This window comes from Zea mays, chromosome 1, assembly GCF_902167145.1.
Source record: "Zea mays cultivar B73 chromosome 1, Zm-B73-REFERENCE-NAM-5.0, whole genome shotgun sequence".
NCBI lineage: Eukaryota > Viridiplantae > Streptophyta > Magnoliopsida > Poales > Poaceae > Zea > Zea mays.
This window is the reverse complement of record NC_050096.1, coordinates 7,805,738-7,826,544: the sequence shown is the minus strand read 5'-3', so window position 1 is coordinate 7,826,544 and position 20,807 is coordinate 7,805,738. Positions and strand designations below refer to the sequence as shown.

Genomic DNA, 20,807 nt, shown 5'->3' with positions numbered 1-20,807 from the left:
ACTAATAAAGCATGATCATAATTCATATATATCATTAATCCCAAACCAGGTAGAGCAATAGCAAGACTATCCAATAATTCATTTGTATGCAAGGTGTAGGATAAAAAAACTAGGTAGCCTATTAGGTCCCATCAATTTAACCTAAGCATGTCACGTTGATTATCAGAATGAACATTATTAGGTCAAAGAATGTGATCAAGGGCACAACTTGCCTTTTACCAGGTGCTTCCCCAAATGTTGGGCTTCAGGTTCCTCGCAACCTCGCTTCTAATTGCAGCAATACATACATATAGACAAAGAATAGGTAAAAATAACATTACACCAAAGATGTAAACAAACCAACTACGCGTCACCACGAGATCATAGGTTCTAGAACCACTAAAACCAGAGTTAAAATGTAGGAGTTATGGATTTTCTAATGTCCTAGAATTGTTTTTATACTACAAATTATTATCAGATGTTTTACCTATTTCTTTTATCTGGAAATGAACGGTGGGTACTATTCTACAAGAGATCAGGGGCTAATCCACAAATTCTAGGACCTATCGGCAATGATCTTTACATAGGCTGGGATGGCAGATTGATTTTAACAAAACCTAGGGATAGTTTTGCAAAATCACCATGTACGAAGGGATATCGGCCTATCCAAGCCGTTGGATCCCAACCCTGCGGTCTCTATTAGAACAAACCGGAACGCGGCCCCGTTTAACCTTGAGCCACACAACCCGGGATCGATGGCTCAGGTTTTAAATAGCCCAACCCCACTCGGACCCGCCCGATCTAAGATCAACGACTCACACCACCCAGAGCCAAGCCGTTATTCCTCATTTAATCCTGACCATCGGCCCATGGATCAACGAGGCGACATTCGGCCGCCTCGGCGGTGCCATGACCCAGTCGACCGATTACCTAATCCCTAGTGCTACATGAATTACATATGAAGGGTAAGTCTCAAAGGAGGTTCTCACCTCAACTAGCGCGCAAGAGCTCCATCCACGGTGGACAACGACCTGGTGGTGCTTCCTCTACTCTAGCGCTGAATTCTTGGTGCCCCGAACGGTCTCGAACCATGATTAGGCTATGTAGATGTTTGGTCCGGGCGATAGTGTACGGGAGGAGCAATAACAGAGGCTCCACGGTGGTATTTAAACTTTATCAACAAATTGCCAGTGACACCGAGCATCCCACGTCCAGCGACACCGAGCATACCCCACGGCTCCTAGCGAGGACCATCGACCACACCCAGGACGTCGATCGATGGTGAGGACGAATTATGGCGGTGGCGACTCCAAGATCTCAATGCGTTCGAGTTCTTGATGGCGCTCTCGATGACCCTTATTCTAGTGCACGATGATCCAAGATAGATGAGGCGGAGAAGAAGGCCATGTTTTATAGGCACGAGGAGGGGCTCTCAGCAACACCACATCCAACACCCAATTGCCACATCCCAGCGGAGGATACATAAGTTCATTGCAACAAACCCGGTCACAAATGGATGAAGCTTCCGACTAGGCGGCCCCACAGGTCAGCGCCCGAAAGCAGGCACACGTGGGATCACGAAGCGAAAGGGAGAATGACTCAGGGCCCCACAAGACAGGTGCACATGCCCGCACGGGCCATCGCTTGGGTCAGCGTGGGAGGGCTAGGGAACTGGGCCAAGGGAGGAAATTTGGCCCAACCGAGGTTTTCTTTTTTTGTTTCAATTTCTATTTTATTTGCTGCATCATTTCAAATTGAATTCTAGTTTTTTGATTTACAAATTTGGATTCAAATATACAAACAAAACTCCAGCATGAACAACAATATTTTGATTATTTATTTTCTTACATAAGCAAATACTTTTAAATATGCAATTCACACACACACAAATATTATTTTGGATTTGTGATGAAAGTTAAAAGTCAACCCAAAATGAATATTAGTTAAATATTTCCTTTATGAAAAGAAATATTCAATATTTATAAAGAATTACTTTAACTCTTATTTTAAGGATTGTTTGTAATCATGTGATTCATGGAGAGAATAACCCATTCTAATAGATAAATCGAAAGCCTTTCTATTTTATTTTTTAAGAGAGATCAATTTTTACAAGAAAGGAAATCCTTATTAAAAGTCTTTTAACCTCGCATATATTTTTGGAGAAGTTTTCATAAATCCTAGAATAGAATTTTGAGGTGTTACACAGATGCTCTTGTACAAGATCTCGAGTCCCGATATAAGTGCACACAGTATTGAACGCACTCTGAATAACTTGAGCTTCAAAGTCCATGTAACAAACTGGCCTCTTGACCCTGAAGGTGATCTCGATAGGATTCTGAATTAAACTCTTCATGTCCTCTTTCTTATTCAAGCAAACCTTCATGTAGAACCACTCTCTCGCCCACTAGTTCGACCATTTGCTATGGTATGCAAGGGTGGAAATTGAGCTTCCTTGCGACACACAAAGTTATAGCAGCCGAAGTTGTTATGAAGGTGCTCTCTACCAACTGCCTTCGTTTGGTAGTGTAATTCATGAATTTGATAGAAGCATTCCACGCTTGGCTTTGCACCTTGGCTTCGCATAGCCCAGATAAGAAACCCCATCCTTATAATAGCATTTGGGATCAGTTGATGCAATAAGATGTCAAATTTTTCAACACCCCTATCACCATCTTGTGCAATGGGAACCGAAGCCCGACATTCAAGAAGCTTCAAAATATGACTACATCATTATCCTGAGGCTTAGGCGTGGTCTCCTCACCTTCAAGACGAACCAACCCAACATCGCTTATACAACGCCTGTTTTTCAGTACTTTGATATGACCGTTCCCAATTGTTGACTTCCCGAAGATAATGTGACTCGACTTTGTCGGCCTTATTTCCTTACTATATTCTTCAATGTCAAAATCTTCACTCTCATCATCAGACCCATCTGCCATCCTAGCTGTGTTGCCCCCCCTCGTGATATTAGTCAAAAGTGTGTTCTCGCTTGACACTATCTTCTCTTCAATGCATAGACCTTTTGCTACCACAAAGTATAAAGCTGCTATCTCTCCTTCCATTCCCACCCAGACTAAAAATGCAACCAAAGAAATCCAAAGATGTTGTTACCAAAAGAAGGGTTCGAAGCAACCTTCGAAGGCAGAGGAAATTTCACAAGCAGAGCATGAAAAACGGTGAATGTCGTGCCCATCACCGTGAGCATCGCCCCTTTTATACAAAAAAAGTTTTTTTTTTCAAAACAAACTGTTCACTCACTGAAAAATTGACCCCACTAACCAAAATTCTCCGAAGTATCTTACATAACGAGCTTCGGGAAGGTGTTTTTCGGATCTTCGGCACAAGGTCTTCATATCACATTTTTGCAGTTTAAGCTCGTTACGAAGAAACGAACTAATTCCGCAAGGGGCTACTGTTGGGAGACCTCTATTGTGGAAGATCATCAAAACTCCTTATTGTCAAACTCAAAAGGTGTGTTTCAGGTACAATTTGAAGGATCAGCGAAGCTATCCTTCGTCGAAAGTGATTTACGAATCAGAGGGAGAAGTTGTAGAGCTTTGTTCGTGTGTAAGCACTGTTACAACGCGTGCTGAAGGACGTGGTTTCAGTTTCGAAGGCATCGACATACGAAGCAAGGAGGAAGGAGGCTCAGAAAGTTTGCTCAACGTGGAAAGAGAAGAAGAAAAGACAATGTTGCCCTTGTGGAACTCGTGAATCATGTGTGTAAGGTTCATGGGCATGTTTGTAATTTTATACAAAGTTGTACCCCACTACTATAAATAGAAAAATACTGCCATGCATATGACAACTTTTGGAGCTCAAGAGTGCCACCTTGCTTCACCTCCGAAGGTACCTTCTAGTTTTTAACTGTAAAGTCGAAGGTATATTTGTAAATATATGTTATGTTGCAAAGATGAAATGAACTACACTCTCATTTGTTTTGTTGTGTAACATGTTAATGATTGAATAACTTTTATCCTGAGCTTTCCTTTTGATCGACTTTCAAAGGAAAGTTAAACAAACGAGAGAAGCTTAAATTGTATTTACTTGTATTGCCTTGTTTTATGGTATTCGTTTAGAAACCAAAAACGAGTGACCAACATATGTATATTATATAGAGCAGTTAGGTGGACCAAGTTAATTACAAAGGGATAGTCAGGTAAATACAAGACCCAAATCTAACCCTAAATATGAGTGTAACCCAAAGAATCACTTTCTACCTTAAATTTTATAGATTTTTGCAGGTATGTTTTAATCAAACAAATTTTAGTTTTTTCATAATTACTGGCTCAGAGAAAGCAATTGGATTTTCAGCAATCTACACTCTACAGTGAACCAAACAAAAGCCTCGAGCCAGTGTGGTGTGGGGTCGCGTGCTCTCTTCTATCCTGCTCTGCTAGTGCCAGGATTCCGCCCTATCCATCCCATCAACCTCAGCTAAGGTCCCCAGCGGCGGCGAGGCGATGGCGGCGCCTGTGACGGTGTACGGACCGATGCTCTCACCAGCTGTGGCCCGCGTGGCGGCCTGCCTCCTGGAGAAGGACGTGCCGTTCCAGATCGAGCCGGTGGACATGTCCAAGGGCGAGCACAAGTCGCCGTCCTTCCTCAAGCTCCAGCCCTTCGGACAGGTCCCTGCCTTCAAGGACCACCTCACAACCGTCTTTGGTACCTCCACCTCTCAGTTCTTCTACTACTATTGTTACATATCAAGTAATATCTTTTGGGTTTTAAGCATTAGTATTGCAAGAGCACATGCAAATCTCACTTTTTTTTTCACTTCTAAGCTTCTTTCGTCAGCAAAGATGCAATAAGAATACAGATCTGCAGTTACGTGTTCAAGCAGAAATGCATACTTTTGCAAAAGGGCAAATTGCTGAAGCATTAGGATATATTCTAGGAGTTACCAGTGCATATGCATGCCTAGCCGGTAAAAGAAAACCTAAGAGATCTTACTATCTTAGACGGCCAATCTCTTTACTGTGTGTATGGTGTTCATCTTTGACAGAGTCAAGGGCTATTTGCCGTTACATATGCGACCAGTATGCGGACTCTGGTAATCAGGCCCTCTTCGGCAAGAAAGAAGACGGCGCGGTTGGCCGCGCTGCCATTGAACAGTGGATAGAGTCTGAAGGCCAGAGCTTTAACCCACCGAGCTTGGCTATTATCTTCCAGCTCGCATTTGCACCGATGATGGGCCGGACCACTGACCTGGCTGTGGTTGAGCAGAATGAAGCGAAGCTTGCGAAGGTGCTTGATGTGTATGACCAACGGCTGGGGGAGAGCCAGTATTTTGCTGGTGATGATTTCTCCCTGGCCGACCTTGTGCACTTGCCCAATGCAGATTTCCTTGTGAACAGAACCAGCAAGGCTGGCTTGATCACCGAGAGAAAGAATCTTGCTAGATGGTGGGATGATGTCTCGTCCCGACCTGCATGGAAAAAGGTCACTGAGATGCAGAGCACGCCGAGGCCCTCTTAGAGCTTTTTTTTGGGTTTCTTTGAGCAGCTTCTGATGGCAATTAGTTGCATTCTCCTTGTTTTGTCATCAAGTCCTTGTCTGTACCGTTTCCTGTTCTCTTATTTATCGGTCTTAATTCTTGATCTATGTATGGTTTGGATCTGTTCTTCTGGTCCTTTAGTTTATATAAGTACCTACAATTCTTCATATGGTTTGCCATCCAGATAAGTAGCCTGATTCCGTTGCAAATGCACCGATCAAAAGCTTGGTTCAGAATGCTTATGAATGTAATCTACCTCATCTCTCGAAAGTGCAACTACTTGATCAACATATTCTATATCTATTGATTACCCTAAATATGGAGTGGGTTATTTTAGTTACTTGTTTACGTTGCACTGGTGAGATAAAACCGTAAAATTATGATGACTGGAGCAACTTCATGAACAAAGGACTGTATAGTTGGTTATTGGGCAATGGCTCTGGAGCGGTGCATTAGATATTTTTAAAAGAATTTACTGCTACATCTACAGGATGAAAACGAAGAAAATGGTGTTTTCCACTTCATTCACTATCCCCACCTGATATCATTATATGTAGTATTACGCCCAAGAAAGAAAACAGCTCCGGATGTCATTTCATATTTTTTACTGGCATTAAACTATTAACAGCGGTGTCCCATAAAACTCCTAAAACTCGGACACTCTAAAGTCGCAGCTGGTGCCTCTAAAGAGTACCCTAAACTTAGGGGCATGTGTTATTCTGACCCTAATCTAGGGTGTTCTCTCTTTTTTCCTCTAAATTTTTTATACTCTAAATTACAAATTAAACACAAAATAATATATATGCATACCTTTTTAAACTATATGAAAAATACATATGTAAAACAATCTATTTAAAATACATTAGAAATATGGTGCAATGATGGAGGCAGCGTTGGGTAGATGGGGCTTGAGTCCCCTACCGCTCCTTAGCCTGTAGAGTCCAACTGAAGTCCTTTATAAAATTTAAAATATACACAATATAATATAAAATGAGCTTATATATTGTAGTGGTTTAGTTCACTCCATTCTATTTTTTGACTTCGTTCCTGATATAGTGTATTATGTATAGAGCATGGATTTAGAGGGAACTAATGCGAGAGTTGAGATTTAGGGGATGAAATCTTTTAGAGACGGTGAAAAAGTGAAATTTAAGGGCCTTAGTCCTGACAAATCAACTTTGTTCTTGTTGACGGAAGTAAACCCTGCATTTATAGAGCAAAAAACGAGTCTTACAACCAAACCGGCTGGGATTACCAGTAACGGGAAAACGTTTATACATCACTCCGAACTCACACTAGGTGAGATGAGAAACGACTTCAGAACGTCCAGCAACTACAGAGCAGAGATCAAACTTCAAGCTTATCAGAGCTTGTAACTCTTCTCTTGGTTAAAAGGACTAGAAGTTCTGAAATACCCGATTTAAAGCTTAAGAACACGCTGGCATGCTCTTTGTTATATTTAAAGCCTAAACACATGTAGACATGGCCTTTGTTCTTAACTTGCATCCATTTAACGTTTGGATTCTATCTGACTCCATTCCAGGGACACTGATGTTGCCCAAAAGCTTATTCTTGTACCCTGACAGAAGCTACAAGCTCCTCTTTGCTGATGTTAGTTGATGCCACATTCCTTTTTTTTTATCTGAAACCAGTTCTCATGACCTACGGTCATAAACCTTGTATGCATTGTACAGTCTCCCAAACTTCTGTTCTCTGTACATTGTATGTATCATTGCAGTGCAGAAGTGAAAATAAACAAGACTGTTTTGTATGCATTGTACAGTCTCCCGAACTTCTGTTCTCTGTATACTGCATGTTTCATTGCAGTGCAGAAGTGAAGATAAACAAGACTGTTTTGTTTTGTATGCATTGTTTTTCTGGTAGAGATAATACGACTGTCGCAAGCAAGAATCCATACCTTCCTCCTTTGTCTTTACACTTTCCCTTTTTCCATCTACGTGGTGTCAGGCAGCAAGGCAAGCATTTCGGGATTGTTTGGTTTCCTGACTAAGGCGCTACAACTTGCCTAACTTTTATGCCTAAGATTAGTTTTCAATACGAGCGACATAAGTTTAGGCAACTGTGGCGTCTTAGGCTGGAAACCAAACACCCCTTCATCTTTCTTGTTCTTTAAGGGGCTGTTTGGTGTGAGGAATGATTCCATCAAAGATGAGGTGGCGTATCATGACTCTATCATATTTTTCATGTTAGTACTAACTAACTAAGAGAAACTTATCCAATCCATAAACTAAACAAAAAGTAAGAAGTGAGAAGGGATTAACTTATTTCTCGAAACAAACACCCTATAAGTACCTGGCAGCGAGACATGTTGGCATCACCCCTCGTTGTCATCTCATATCCTGAGCCAGAGATCAAAGAAACCAGAGGGAGCGAGGCATGGCAGCAGGCTTGCAGGTGTTTGGCCAGCCGGCGTCTACTGATGTCTCCAGGGTTCTGACATGCCTGTTTGAGAAGAAACTGGAGTTCGATCTTGTCCGCATCGATACATTCAAGACGCATCACAAGCTTCCCGAGTTCATCAGGCTTCGGGTATGGCACTTGCATCAGTTCTTTTCTTTCCTTTTTCCATGTTGTGCTTAGTTCCATTTCTCAAACAAGTTCGAAGCTGCACTTACCCCGTCTGCTATTTACAGGATCCTAATGGGCAAGTGACCTTGAAGCACGGCGACAAAACTCTCGTTGGTGAGTTAATTACGAGTACTCCATGCATGGTCTTGGTTTCATTTCCTGTAGAGCACTGAAACGTGAACCATAATCCTGTGCAGATTCGAGGGACATCTGCCGGTACGTCTGCACCCAGTTTCCAAACGATGGAAACAAGAGCCTTTACGGATCCGGCGCTCTAGAACGGGCGTCGATAGAACAGTGGCTTCAGGCGGAGGCTCAGAACTTCGGGCCCCCCAGCTCCGCGCTCGTCTTCCAGCTGGCGTTCGTCCCTCACCTCACTCACCTGGGCGTTCGTCAGGACCCTGCCGTGATCGCCGAGAACGAGGATAAGCTGAAGCAGGTCCTTGATGTCTACGACGAGATACTCTCGAGGAACGAGTACCTGGCTGGCGACGAGTTCACCCTGGCCGACCTCTCCCACCTCCCGAACTCGCACTACATCGTGAACACCGAGAGAGGAAGGAAGCTCTTCACTAACAAGAAGAACGTGGCCAAGTGGTACGAGAAGCTCTCGAAGCGCGAGACGTGGAAGCAGGTCGCTAAGATGCAGAAGGAACATCCTGGTGCGTTCGAGTGATTGCTTGTCTTGGGGGGAGCTGCGAGTGCACCATCATGAATGGCTTCATCGTCTGTGTCGGTCTGGCTCTACAGTTCATTTTGTTTTTGAGTGATCCATTGTTTAATTTCTCCTATCAGTGTTGTCGTGTGAACCAAAAATAATGTGAAGCCCAGCTGTGATGTATATGATCCTTTTGCTCAATCTATCATGACGTATAAGCTCGATCTCTGACCTTGTACGCACAGTATTTTTTTTACTGATGATTTCGATCGAGACATACAGTAGAAAGTCTTTTCTGTTCTGTCAGTTTCGATGAACCAAACCCCTGGTTTGATGCGTCGCCTTTGGTTAACTGTATGCCGTAAAGCCAAAATTTGACGCCTTTTGATGATTCGAAGTACATGAACGGTTTCGAACTCGAATGTACTAGTATAGGCAAGATATCAGAGTGCCAGGCTCCAGAAAGCGCGTACTGTCCGCTCGACTAAAGGCTATCGGTTAGCTTTTGCTGATGTTTGCGAAACTTTTTTTTCTTGAACGCGCAGGAGAGCTGCGCATCATTATATTAAGAGAAGAAAAAGGTCCAAAATGGACCAAAGTACAAAGCCCACAACAGGCTCCCCACACACACCTGCACTACTCACCCAGAAAATTCCTGGACCTAATAATGGCAGCACCTAGGCCTAAGCCCTCAAGATGCTTGGCACCGGCTAGACCCCAACATTCTAACTCTTCCAAGAAAACTTTTTTAATTCTGCTTATGGAAGGACTGACACCCTCAAAAACTGCCTTATTACGATGAATCCATAGACACCAAGCCCCCAAGATGATGACGCTGTTAATGCCTCTTCTTTTGGATTTGTGCACTTGCTTACACACCTTCCTCCACCACTCAGCAAAAGATATCTCAATAGAAACAGGAGAAAGATCAGCAAGCCCCAACGGTGCAAGAATGCAATGCCAAAATTGTCTAGCAAAGATGCAACTGCAAAGGAGATGTTGGATATTCTCCGGCTCCTGATCACATAGAGGACAGACCTCAGGATGTTTGCGAAACTTTGAAGCGCGTCCAAATCAGTTGTCTAGATTGTTTTTATTCTACTTCTGAAATCCAGAATAGTTGATCTAAATGAGTTTTAGATCTGACTCGCTGGCCCATGCAAGCATCAGGCACTCCAAGTGACCAAGTCAGATGGTGCGGATCTGCCACCGTGCTGGTATGCTGTGGCCAAGTAGTTTATCTGTAATCACAATCGAGTGAGTTCAGTGATCACCACAATGCCATAGATTCTGAGAAAAGAAAAGCAATGTACTTCACTTGTACAGCGAACGAGTTTCCAGAACGGACAACCAAAGGCACCGAAACAGGAAGGCAGCTGAACATTTTTTATACATTGAGGCCGTTTATAAAATTTGAATTTCAAATTTGAAAACTTTACACGAATTTTTAATGATAAAATGATTTCAAATAAAAAAATTTGTTAATTATAAAGTTTCATTACATTTCAAGAACTACAACTTAATTTAAATTAATTTACTGTTTTAAAATGTGATTTTTAAATTGTCTTTGTCTATTGTTAAAAAAAAGCACTCGATAAAGAAGTTCTTTGCCGAGTGTCAAAAAATACTACTGAGTGTCAAAAATAAAACACTCAGCAAATAGCTTCTTCGCCGAGTGTGAGTGTTTTATTTTACCGAGGATTTTTTTCGTTTCTTTACCGAGTGCTCGAAAAAACACTTGACAAATATTTGGCACTCGGCAAAGAACCAAATTTCTACTTCTTCCATCACAACACCGCCACTGGCGGGAGCTCAAGTTCTCGGGGGACATATCGTTACTGTAACACTCGATCAGATATTCAGATCTACCCTCTACAATCTTTATCTTTTTGTGCTGCCCATATATAGATCTGCTTTACCTGTTAGCACGCAAAGGCACCTGAACGTACGGTACATCTCAAGAAGAAGAAGAAGAAGCAAATGTTTCTATGCCCGGCGGAACCATATCGAATTCCTAGTCCCGTGTCTCACTGAAGATTGCACCAGAATCTAGCTTTAATTTTGATGAAACAAAGCCCAACATTACATGGCGCGCGAGTTATGTTCTTGAACCCCGACAGAAGCCACCTGCTACAACCTCTTTGGCGCCAACTCCGTACGAAATCCAAGTATTCAATCCAACCCGACACTGCCATAGATGGGTCTTTCGGTACGTGTTGCTCAACCCCGGCCCCGTTGCTAAAGGATCGCATGCACGCATCATGAACGCCGCCATGGGCGACCCGACGCACCTACCGTCCCCGCGCGATCTTTCTAATTTTCTTCGCCCTGGAGACAGAGAGCGTGCGCGCATGCATGCATGGTTGCTCGATCCAAGCAAGAACCCTGACGCTCTTTAATTTGCCTTTGATAAGATGAGGGGCGGATCGGGGAGCTTTCGCTTTCCGCTGCCGTGCTGTAATCCTCGGCGGCAAGGCAAGCATATTACCCACCTGCATAAATAGGCGCCGATGGACCGCCGTCTCGTCTTCATCGAGGCACACCGCATCAGTGTCTGGCTCACCTCACCTGCAGCAGGCCTCGTCTCGGTCATCCAGCGCATTGCTCTCAATCGCTGCAGCGCATCCAGTCCAAACACACACCGGTCGAATCGAGCAATGGCCGCGGGGCTGCAGGTGTTCGGACAGCCGGCTTCCACCGACGTCGCCAGGGTGCTGACCTGCCTCTTCGAGAAGAACCTCGAGTTCGAGCTCGTCCGCACCGACACCTTCAAGAAGTCGCACAAGCTCCCCGAGTTCATCAAGCTGAGGGTATGCCATTGTCATCATCGCCTTGGTCTTGACTCTTGAGTGCATTATTCAATATAAATAATTCGGTTTCTCTCTGTCCCTCTCTCGATCTTGGAGATCAGATCACTACTAGAAAAACAAAAACTAATAATCTGCTGCTGTGTGGGTGTGGCTCTGGCGCTCTGCAGGATCCTACCGGGCAGGTGACTTTCAAGCACGGTGACAAGACAATCGTTGGTAAGAAAAGAACTGATCAGAAGCAGCTAGCATTTACAATAATAAATCTCAAACAGCAGAATGGACAAGCTATTATACAGTAGTATATATGCTATAAAGGCTGAAACTGAAATGCTGCTTGCATCGCGCGCGCAGATTCCAGGACTATCTGCCGGTACCTGTGCACGCAGTTCCCGGACGACGGGTACAAGAAGCTGTACGGCACGGGGTCGCTGGAGCGGGCGTCCATAGAGCAGTGGCTGCAGGCGGAGGCGCAGAGCTTCGACGCGCCGAGCTCGGAGCTGGCGTTCCAGCTGGCGTTCGCGCCGCACCTCAAGGACGTGCGGCCCGACGAGGCCCGCGTCGCGGAGAACGAGAAGAAGCTGCACAGCATGCTGGGCGTCTACGACGACATCCTCTCCAAGAACGAGTACCTCGCCGGCGACGACTTCACACTGGCCGACCTCTCCCACCTGCCAAACTCCCACTACATCGTCAACTCCTCCGACAGGGGCAGGAAGCTCTTCACCGCCAGGAAGCACGTGGCCAGGTGGTACGACAAGATCTCCACCCGCGACTCCTGGAGGCAGGTCATGAAGATGCAGAGGGAGCACCCCGGCGCGTTCGAGTGATGCGTCGTGCTTCCTTCTCTCTGCATGCATGCGCGCGTCGCGGCGTGTTCCTCGTCGTCGCCGGCTTCGTGGTCGTCAGGCTTCACACCGTGGTGTGTGGTTGTCGAGTTCGTCGTATTTCGTATCGTATCGTATCGTATCGTACGTACGTCCTGTGGGCTAAAATAACGTGGAGCCTGCGCCTGCCTACGGTGTCTCTCGTGTCTTCCTTTCGCTGCATATATAAGCAGTGTCTTTTTCTGGGTATTGTATGGTGACCTAATCATCAACTCCTTTTGCAATATTGGCCAATTCAATAAAAATATGTCCGGGCATTTTGCTCGTTCGCACTATTTCTCAAGACCACACACCACACACGACGTCTAGCTTCTATTCTATGTATACTTTTGATTTGGGGAGCGTGGTTTTAACCACGCCGTGACCTGTGTATGTTTATATCTCTTATTCAAAATCTGGTTGCATTGTTTTGGATTTGTTCAGTGATGGATCCAGAATTTATAAAGAGCCTGGGCTAATCTATGCATGAGTATGACCAACCAAAAACAACTTTATCTATCAATCAAGAATTTCCTCATTTTTCAATGGTTTTCTGGATTATGCAAATGGGATGTTAGAATTTCAGAATTTTAATATTAATATATATGAAAAAAAGACATTGAACAATTTTGGTTAGACAAGTGATTTAGTTATTATGCTCTTTGCAACAAGGTTTCATGTCCTAATCACTTTATGTCCATATAAAAAATATTGAACAGTCTACATCTACCGGACTGACAAGTAACAACCAACAAGTAATAACACTACAATACTATAATAATTCAATAAGAACAATAGAGCACATCACATAAGTTTATATTGAAGCTTTTGAGGAGGATAGGAGCAACGCCACTGGCCTCTGCGGCGCGAGCTTGAGGGAGTATAATTGTCAAGTGCCACTATGCCAGGCAAGTGGCGGTGAGCTAGAAGGGTCACGTAATTTGCAAGCCGTGTTTGCTCTCTTCCTAATTTTTTGGTGAAAATTTAGGGGATAATCTTGGATTTTAGTTTGTGGGGGATCTTTGGCTAGGTTGAGACTTGAGTTATCATCCAAGAATCACTATCACCACTAGGTATGGGCTGATTCATCTTATGGGCAAGTCATCAACACTTTTTGAGTTTTATGAAAACCCTAATTAAAGTTTGAAATTTTCTAATCTATTTCTAAAGGGGTGATCATTTGGAGCTCATACTTCTCGAACCAACTGATTTCTTCTCTGATGCATTGCTCATAGAAGTTTCATCTCAATTGGAGACCTTTTAATCAAGCGGCACAATTGTGCCTATGAGCAGCACTACAATGACCCGGCACCGCCAGCTAGAGGAGCAACACTGCCGCTCTACATAGAGAGTGAAGGATCAAATATGCGACCAAAGAGGGGGGTGAATGAGAACCAATAAAAATTCTTTACATTGAGGGAATCTTGTTATTGTTCCTAACAGTTCAACTCGGACATCTAAGACACCAAAAGCACTCCAAAAGGTTCAAACCAAGAACACCTTAACCAATTGATGGTTGGATGCCTCAAACAAGTTCATGTGAGGATTATGAAACCATCAAAATAAAAGGAATTCAATTTGGACATTGAAAAGTCCAAGAAAGATTGCAATGAGGGCTTCTCTATGTAGAGCGACAATGCCGCTACTTTGGTCGACGGTGTTCGAGCGAGGTAGTGCCACTCTCCTGTGTGGCATGCCGCTCAAGCAAAAATGCACCAATTGAGATCAAACTTCTTGAACAATGAGCAAGAGAGAAAAAAGGATGGATCAAGAAGTATGAGCTCCAAAAGATCAAAACTTAAGAGCCAGATCAGAAAATACAAACTCGAAGAGGGGTTTTCTTAAAAGTACAAATCAATTATAGACTTGTTTCACAAATTGAATCAGCCCATAACAAAGGTGGCAATGATTCCATGGTTGTTTCTCAAGCCTCTAGCTACCTAAAAGCCCTCTCAAACTCAAGAATCAAGGATCCATGCGAGAAAGCCAATCAAAAGGGGTTGGGAAGAGAAACTGAAATCAAGAGCACAAACATCAACTTGGATAAGGATTTAAACGCAAAGGTTATGGTGTGGTTGAGGCCACACTTCCCAAAACTTCAAGTGAATAGATGCCACGCCTCAAAACATCTAAGGATCTACTAAGAAAAAAATATAGAATGAAAAACATAAGCTAGAGGGATTGGTGGGTGCATCCCTTCCTCCTTACTTATAGAGGTTTTTATATTTTAAACAACTCTAGATACATAGAGCTTAGCCATTTAACCAAGGGATAAATAAACCAACTCTTGATATGATGATCTAATGGCCACACTCCCTTCATGAAGTTGCTTCACTTTGATGCACTATTCATAATGGCTCAATGTGTTGCCTCTGAATCCCTCTAGAACCACGCCTGTTGATGCTCAACCACCAAACCTCCACAGGAATCATACTCCATAAGCATCCCCCATGTCATAAATGCGTCGGCAATGTCCTCACAAGTGAAGATATAACAAGAACTTAGAGTGAGAGAGAACAAATCACAGAAAGTAAAGAACACAAGACACAATAATTTGTTTATCGAGGTTCGGCTTCAAAGAGCCTACATCCCCGTTGAAATTTGTGTTTTGAAATTTTGGATTCTGAAAAATAAGGACCAAAATTTTTTAAAATAATTTTAGTAACCGAACCTCGAATAGACCAACAATTTTAGTTCAGTCCACTACATAGACCAATTAGTAAATAGACTTGTGCCTTTTGTTAAAATATATGCAATGAATCATTATATAGAAGTACTATTATTAAAAAAGTGACTATGAAAAATAGCATATATATATATATATAAATTGTCATTAAGATGACATCATAATTTTTTGCTAATAAGTTTATAAATCACATAATAATATCATCACATACTAAGAGCTTTTCTATATTTTAGATTATTTTGTATTTTCGGAGTTTAAAGGCTAGGAATCGAACCCTAAACCGTACTCCGAAATATATCACATGTAGAAATCGAACCCGAACTCGAAAACCCGAATAGACCAACAATTTGGTCTATTCAGGTTCGATTCAGGTTTAGGTCCGTGTTCTATTTTCAGTTTTAAAATGCCCATCACTACTTGAATACGTTTGGGCAGTAGCTAGAGGTATATAACCTTCCTCGGGCACTGGCATAGACTTACCTAGGTGAATCGATCTATCCATGTCCCTTTTACAATACATTCAAAGAAAAAAAATAAAGGTTCTATTGTTAATCAATGTGTCTATCAACTTCATTTACACTTAGAATTAGCTGACCCTTTACCTTCTTACTCATCCTTTGAAAGCCAAGAATTAAATGCCATCTATAGGAGCACCAAAACTATATACACCCAATCAATCACCATTGCGGTGATTGTTAGTCACAATAATTAGGGCAAGTATAGTGGAAAGACACCAAAACGGTTCTCCAAGCACAAGAGATAATTAAGAGACTCTATTATACAATGAAGTGTCTATAAATGTAGTCTATTAATAAATACAGAAGTAAATGCGTTTGTACACCATCGAATCGATAGAACATACGATGATTTCGTACAGTGGGAGGTGAGGCGTCTGTTGCTACTTGGGTTACGAGTTAGAAACATCTCTTCACGGAGAGACGGCTCTACGATTTTTTTTTTGCAAATAGCTCATTTAAAGACCTCAATAGCCTCTACATTAATCACCAATGTACATGCCCTTAGTATTAGGGTCTGTTTGGATCCTGTTGGGGGCCTTCGGCTTCTGAAGGTCCTCAAAAACATGATTTAACAATGTCTTTGGAGTATAATGTGTAAACAGGTACCTTCGGACTTAAATCAAAACCACAGCGTGAAGATGCACAAAGAATATGAAGGATGGCGCAGAGCCGAAGCTATGCGCAGGGGAGCTTCGGCGTGATAGCAGAAAAAGAAACCGACTTAAAAGGGAAAAGGCTATTTAGACCCCGTTGGATTGTTATAGAGTTATTAGCAAATGTAAAGGGCATGGGTGTAATTTTACATGGGTTGTGTCCCGTACCTATAAATAGATGAACAGTGCTCCCGTACTGTTCACGCTGACTTGGCATTTACTTTCGCGTCACGCTTGTACCCCTGCTTTCCTTCGAGCCGAAGGTACATTTATAATTTGTTATTGTTTATACAGTAATGCAAATAAAAATAAGTGAATAATGTTATTTATTCTTGGTATTCTATAACGTTTTATATTTTATATTTCATTTCGCATTGTTTTATCTTTGATCACGAAGGTGTGACCTTCGTGATATTTTATTCATAACCTTCGTCTGAAGCTCATTAAATCCTTGGGGAACTAATGCTTCAGCGGACGAAGGGCTTTAACATTTAACATTCTATGTTGCCTTGTTCTTAATTCATAGCATTTGAGAACAAGTCCCCAACATTGGCGCCCACCTCCGGTGAACTCACTTCCACTTTTTGAGTTTCGAACACCTTCGGCAAGCATAGACCTTCGTTATGCTGCCAAAGAAAGCTTCAGCAATAGGGGCTGCTGCTCTACAGCCGTTGGACCCCAACCAGGAGACCCTCTCTCTTCGGGAGGCCCGAAGCCAGAAGAGGAAGGCCACCAGTCCAACGCCTCAGGAGGACGACTTGGACCAAGAGATCAGAAATATGGAGATGCTCCACCAGCAGGTGCAAAGGAAGAAGGAAAAGATGGCTAGGCTGGCTGACCTGCAAAGGAAGATAGACGAAGCCTCTGAAGAAGTTCGCCATCTTACTCAAGATGAGCAGAACCGAAGGCCTCAACACAGAGAGCTTCATCAAGAGGGCTTCTTCAACGAGGATGACTGGTATGAGAATTTCCATCATGGAAATTTTGCTTTTGATGATGCTTCTCCTCTTTTAGCAGAACTGCAGGCTACACCTTGGCCTCCGTCTTACAAGCCACCTCAACTCCCCATGTATGACGGACACTCAGATCCGAAGCAGTTTCTGATGAGCTACGAAGCAACGATATCTTCCTATGGTGGCAATACTACAGTCATGGCGAAGTCTTTCGTCATGACCGTCAAGAATGTTGCACAAACCTGGTACTCCTCCCTTCGGCCAGGAACAATCACATCATGGCAGAAGCTGAAGGATATGCTGATCACCAGTTTCCAAGGGTTTCAAACAAAGTCGGTCACCGCTCAAGCCTTATTCCATTGCACCCAAGACCACGAAGAATATCTTCAGGCGTATGTCCAAAGGTTCTTACGCCTGAGGGCACAAGCGCCAACAGTGCCCAATGAAATTGTCATTGAGGCCATGATTAAGGGGCTTCAGACGGGACCTTCAGCCCAATACTTTGCCAGGAAGCCCCCTCAGACTTTGGAGAAACTGCTTTAGAAGATGGATGAATACATCCGCGCTAACAATGACTTTCGACAGAGAAGGGAGGAAGTTTACAGGTTCTCCGAAATAGCCAGGGCTTCGGAGGGAGAATTCATCCTAGACATGTCAGATCGATTCATTCCACTCAGAATGATGACAGGGGAAGCCAGCAGCAGAGGCCGCAATATTCTTCCCAGGCTTCGGGGCAGCAGCAAAGCTATCCTCGGCCTCCAGCTCCAAGGGGCAGAGGCGCCAGGGGCTTCGGAGGAAGATTTGGGGATCAGCCCAGGAAAATTTATTGCCTATTCTGTGGTGAGGACAAGGGCCACACCACCAGGATGTGCCATGTCACCATCCAGAAACAAAAGGAAATAGCAGAAGCTGCAACCCAACAGACCCAGCCGAAGCAAGTTATGCATACTGCTTCGTACCACTCACCTTATATCCCAGAGTATGTGGGCAACCACCCTGCAGCTTCTGTTGCTTCGGCAAGTCAATCTTAGGCATCTTGGCAACAGCCTCCACCTCCACCACCAATGCAACGAGGCCAACAGCCAGAAGGGAGTCAGCATACTCAACACCAACGAGACTTCAGAGAAGAGTCCGAAGCTCGCACAGTCAATAGTACTGTGCCAGAATCGAAGCACATTTACTAACAAATATCCTACCTCGGCAGTAGTTTTTGCATTCAGTATCATTTTCTTTTTAATAAGGAACAATTATTGAAAGCCTAAGTGTTTTTTGTCATTTTCAATTTCTTGTAATAGCTTCGCCTTTGCCATAGTACAAATATACTTTCTCCACAGAATAACGGAGTCCAAAAAGTTGCCGAAGCATAAGAACTTATGGTTACAGGGAGAACCTTCGAAATAACAAAAGTCGTTCCTAAGGGAGCGCAGCGTAAGTTTTCTGCTCAAAAGTCGTTCCGAAGGGAATGCAGAGCTTACAGCGAAAAATAAACGCTGATTCTGCTGAAGTAAAAGGCGAAGAAGCTCCTAAGGGAGGCTTACAACGAAAAATAAACGCTGATTCCGCTGAAGTAAAAGGCAAAGAAGCTCTTAAGGGAGGCTTACAGCGAAAAATAAACGCTGATTCCGCTGAAGTAAAAGGCGAAGAAGCTCCTAAGGGAGGCTTACAGTGAAAAATAAACGTCGATCTTCGGCAAATATCATTTTGCATAACATCACATCATCACATCATTTGCATAGCATAACATCATACATCATATTGCATCAATGACGCAAGAAGGGGGTTTAATGTTGATATTCGGAGATTGTTTTGAAGAAACAGCGCCAAGGCACAAAAATAATTATTGAAGAAGCATACCTTCGTCAAACTCTGAAATGAAAAGATCTATTGGTTACTGATTTTATGAAGATTGGATGTTTTTATGAAAATACGAATATTATTTACGAAGCATGAAAAGAAGGGAAGGTGTTTTTTCGCCGAAGGCTCAAAAATGGTATGTATGTAAAGTTTCATGCATCGTAAAGAATTGAACCATAAATAGCTTATATATTACATTCAAAGTTACAAAATATTACACATATTGTTCAACAAATATTACATTCCAAATGTTTTTACAATAACATCTAATCTTCCCTTAGAATTACTTCTGCAGCTTCGTTTAGTAGTTGATCAACAACTTTGTCTGTGATAGCTTCGACCATTTTTCTAATCTCGTCATCCCCCTTTACGTTGGGGTCCGCTAATGGCTCGGCGGGCTCTGAGGGAGGAGAAGGTGCGGCTATGTTACAAAGTGTAAACAAGTTCGAAATCAAAAAGTTACAACAAAAAGCCAAAAACTAGTAGTTAGTACCTATTCGCCCTTCGAGATCTGCACTTTTCTCAGCGGCCTCTGCTACTTTTCTAGCGTCATGAATACCTTTTTCGCTTCTCCGTATAATTTCTTGAGCCATCTCCCAGCCACCATTTTCCCAGATGTTGGTGAAAAATTTTCCACCAACCAAACTTGCCTCGGCCGAAGGGTCTTTTATGTCTTCAGAAGATAAATCGGTTTCGGTCTGTGCCAAGGATTTCACGTGATCGCAGCCTTTTTCTCCAAAACAGTGGCAATCCCCCTAGCACCCGAGAAGGCACATATGTCTCCGCGGCTATTCAAAACTTCTTCAAAATCTTTAGCTTCGTGGCTGATCCATCCAATTAGGCCTTCGGGGTCGCCCCTCATGAAATTTTCTTCACTTGAGAACGCGCCAACGCTGGCGAAGCTGGTTTTTATTTTCTTAACACATTCTATAGATTTTTCATAACACCTTTTCTTGGATGCACGAAGCTCTTCAACGTTTTTTTCTAAATGATTTGCCCATTGTTCACTAATTTCTCGTTTTGTTTCTTCAACCGTGCATTCTTCTTTAGCTCTGGCTAGCTGTTTCCGAAGATCCTCAATTTCGCGCTTCTGAGCCTCAGCTTGAGCTTTGAAAGTAGCTTCGTCTTCTTTTATTTTATTCACCAACGAATGTAATATTTTATCTTTTTCGAGACCTTCGTTCCTTAGTTCAATTACTTCGGAACGAAGGTTGCTCAAGGCTATGGTACACCCTTCGTCTTCGGCATCTTTTTGTGCCCTGAGGGCATTGCTAAGTATAAGACCCTGCAAAAAATGCGTTAATAAGTTCAAGCAAATGAAAAAATTTGGTTTCAAGGAATAATACAAAGATCTCATTTTTTCACCTTTAAACTATTGTACGCTAAGCTGTCGGCCAGCTCGTTTTTTGACAACACCGAGAGCCCATCTTCTAATGTTGGGAATCCGAAGCTCTTGCTCATCTCCCGACAGACAGAAATCTCCTTGCTGTCAGGGAGACAATACAAGAAGTCTTCTTCTCCGCTGCCGTTGAATATCAGCGCCCCTTTTGGATATTTCAATTTTTGTGCATAGAACTGAGCTTCTCTCTTTTCTTTTTCGGTCAGATTTTTACCCGAAGCATGACATAACACATAGTCAAAAGCTTCAGAAGATGCTTCGGGAATAGGTGTGGCGATTTTCTCAGATAAAATTTTTTCTGCAGATTCTTTTTATGTTTCTTTTTCAACTTCCAAGAATTCCCTCTTG

General features: G+C 43.0%; 3 protein-coding genes across 3 annotated transcripts; all 3 read left to right on the top strand.

Moving 5' to 3' along the window:
- The first annotated feature begins 4,407 nt into the window (after positions 1-4,407).
- LOC541828 (glutathione transferase10) lies at positions 4,408-5,642 on the top strand. The gene is made up of 2 exons (NM_001111509.2): positions 4,408-4,644; positions 4,985-5,642. The coding sequence occupies exons 1-2, from the start codon at positions 4,443-4,445 to the stop codon at positions 5,455-5,457; spliced, it is 675 nt and encodes a 224-aa protein (NP_001104979.2). The 5' UTR covers positions 4,408-4,442; the 3' UTR covers positions 5,458-5,642.
- A 2,168-nt stretch (positions 5,643-7,810) lies between these two features.
- On the top strand, positions 7,811-9,011 carry LOC100282447 (uncharacterized). The gene is made up of 3 exons (NM_001155358.2): positions 7,811-8,026; positions 8,131-8,179; positions 8,263-9,011. Exons 1-3 carry the CDS (start codon positions 7,874-7,876, stop codon positions 8,739-8,741), a joined length of 681 nt encoding a protein of 226 aa, NP_001148830.1. The 5' UTR covers positions 7,811-7,873; the 3' UTR covers positions 8,742-9,011.
- Positions 9,012-11,277: 2,266 nt separating this feature from the next.
- Positions 11,278-12,692, top strand: LOC541830 (glutathione S-transferase12). Its single transcript, NM_001111511.1, has 3 exons — positions 11,278-11,533; positions 11,701-11,749; positions 11,885-12,692. Exons 1-3 carry the CDS (start codon positions 11,381-11,383, stop codon positions 12,358-12,360), a joined length of 678 nt encoding a protein of 225 aa, NP_001104981.1. The 5' UTR covers positions 11,278-11,380; the 3' UTR covers positions 12,361-12,692.
- Positions 12,693-20,807: the final 8,115 nt, after the last annotated feature.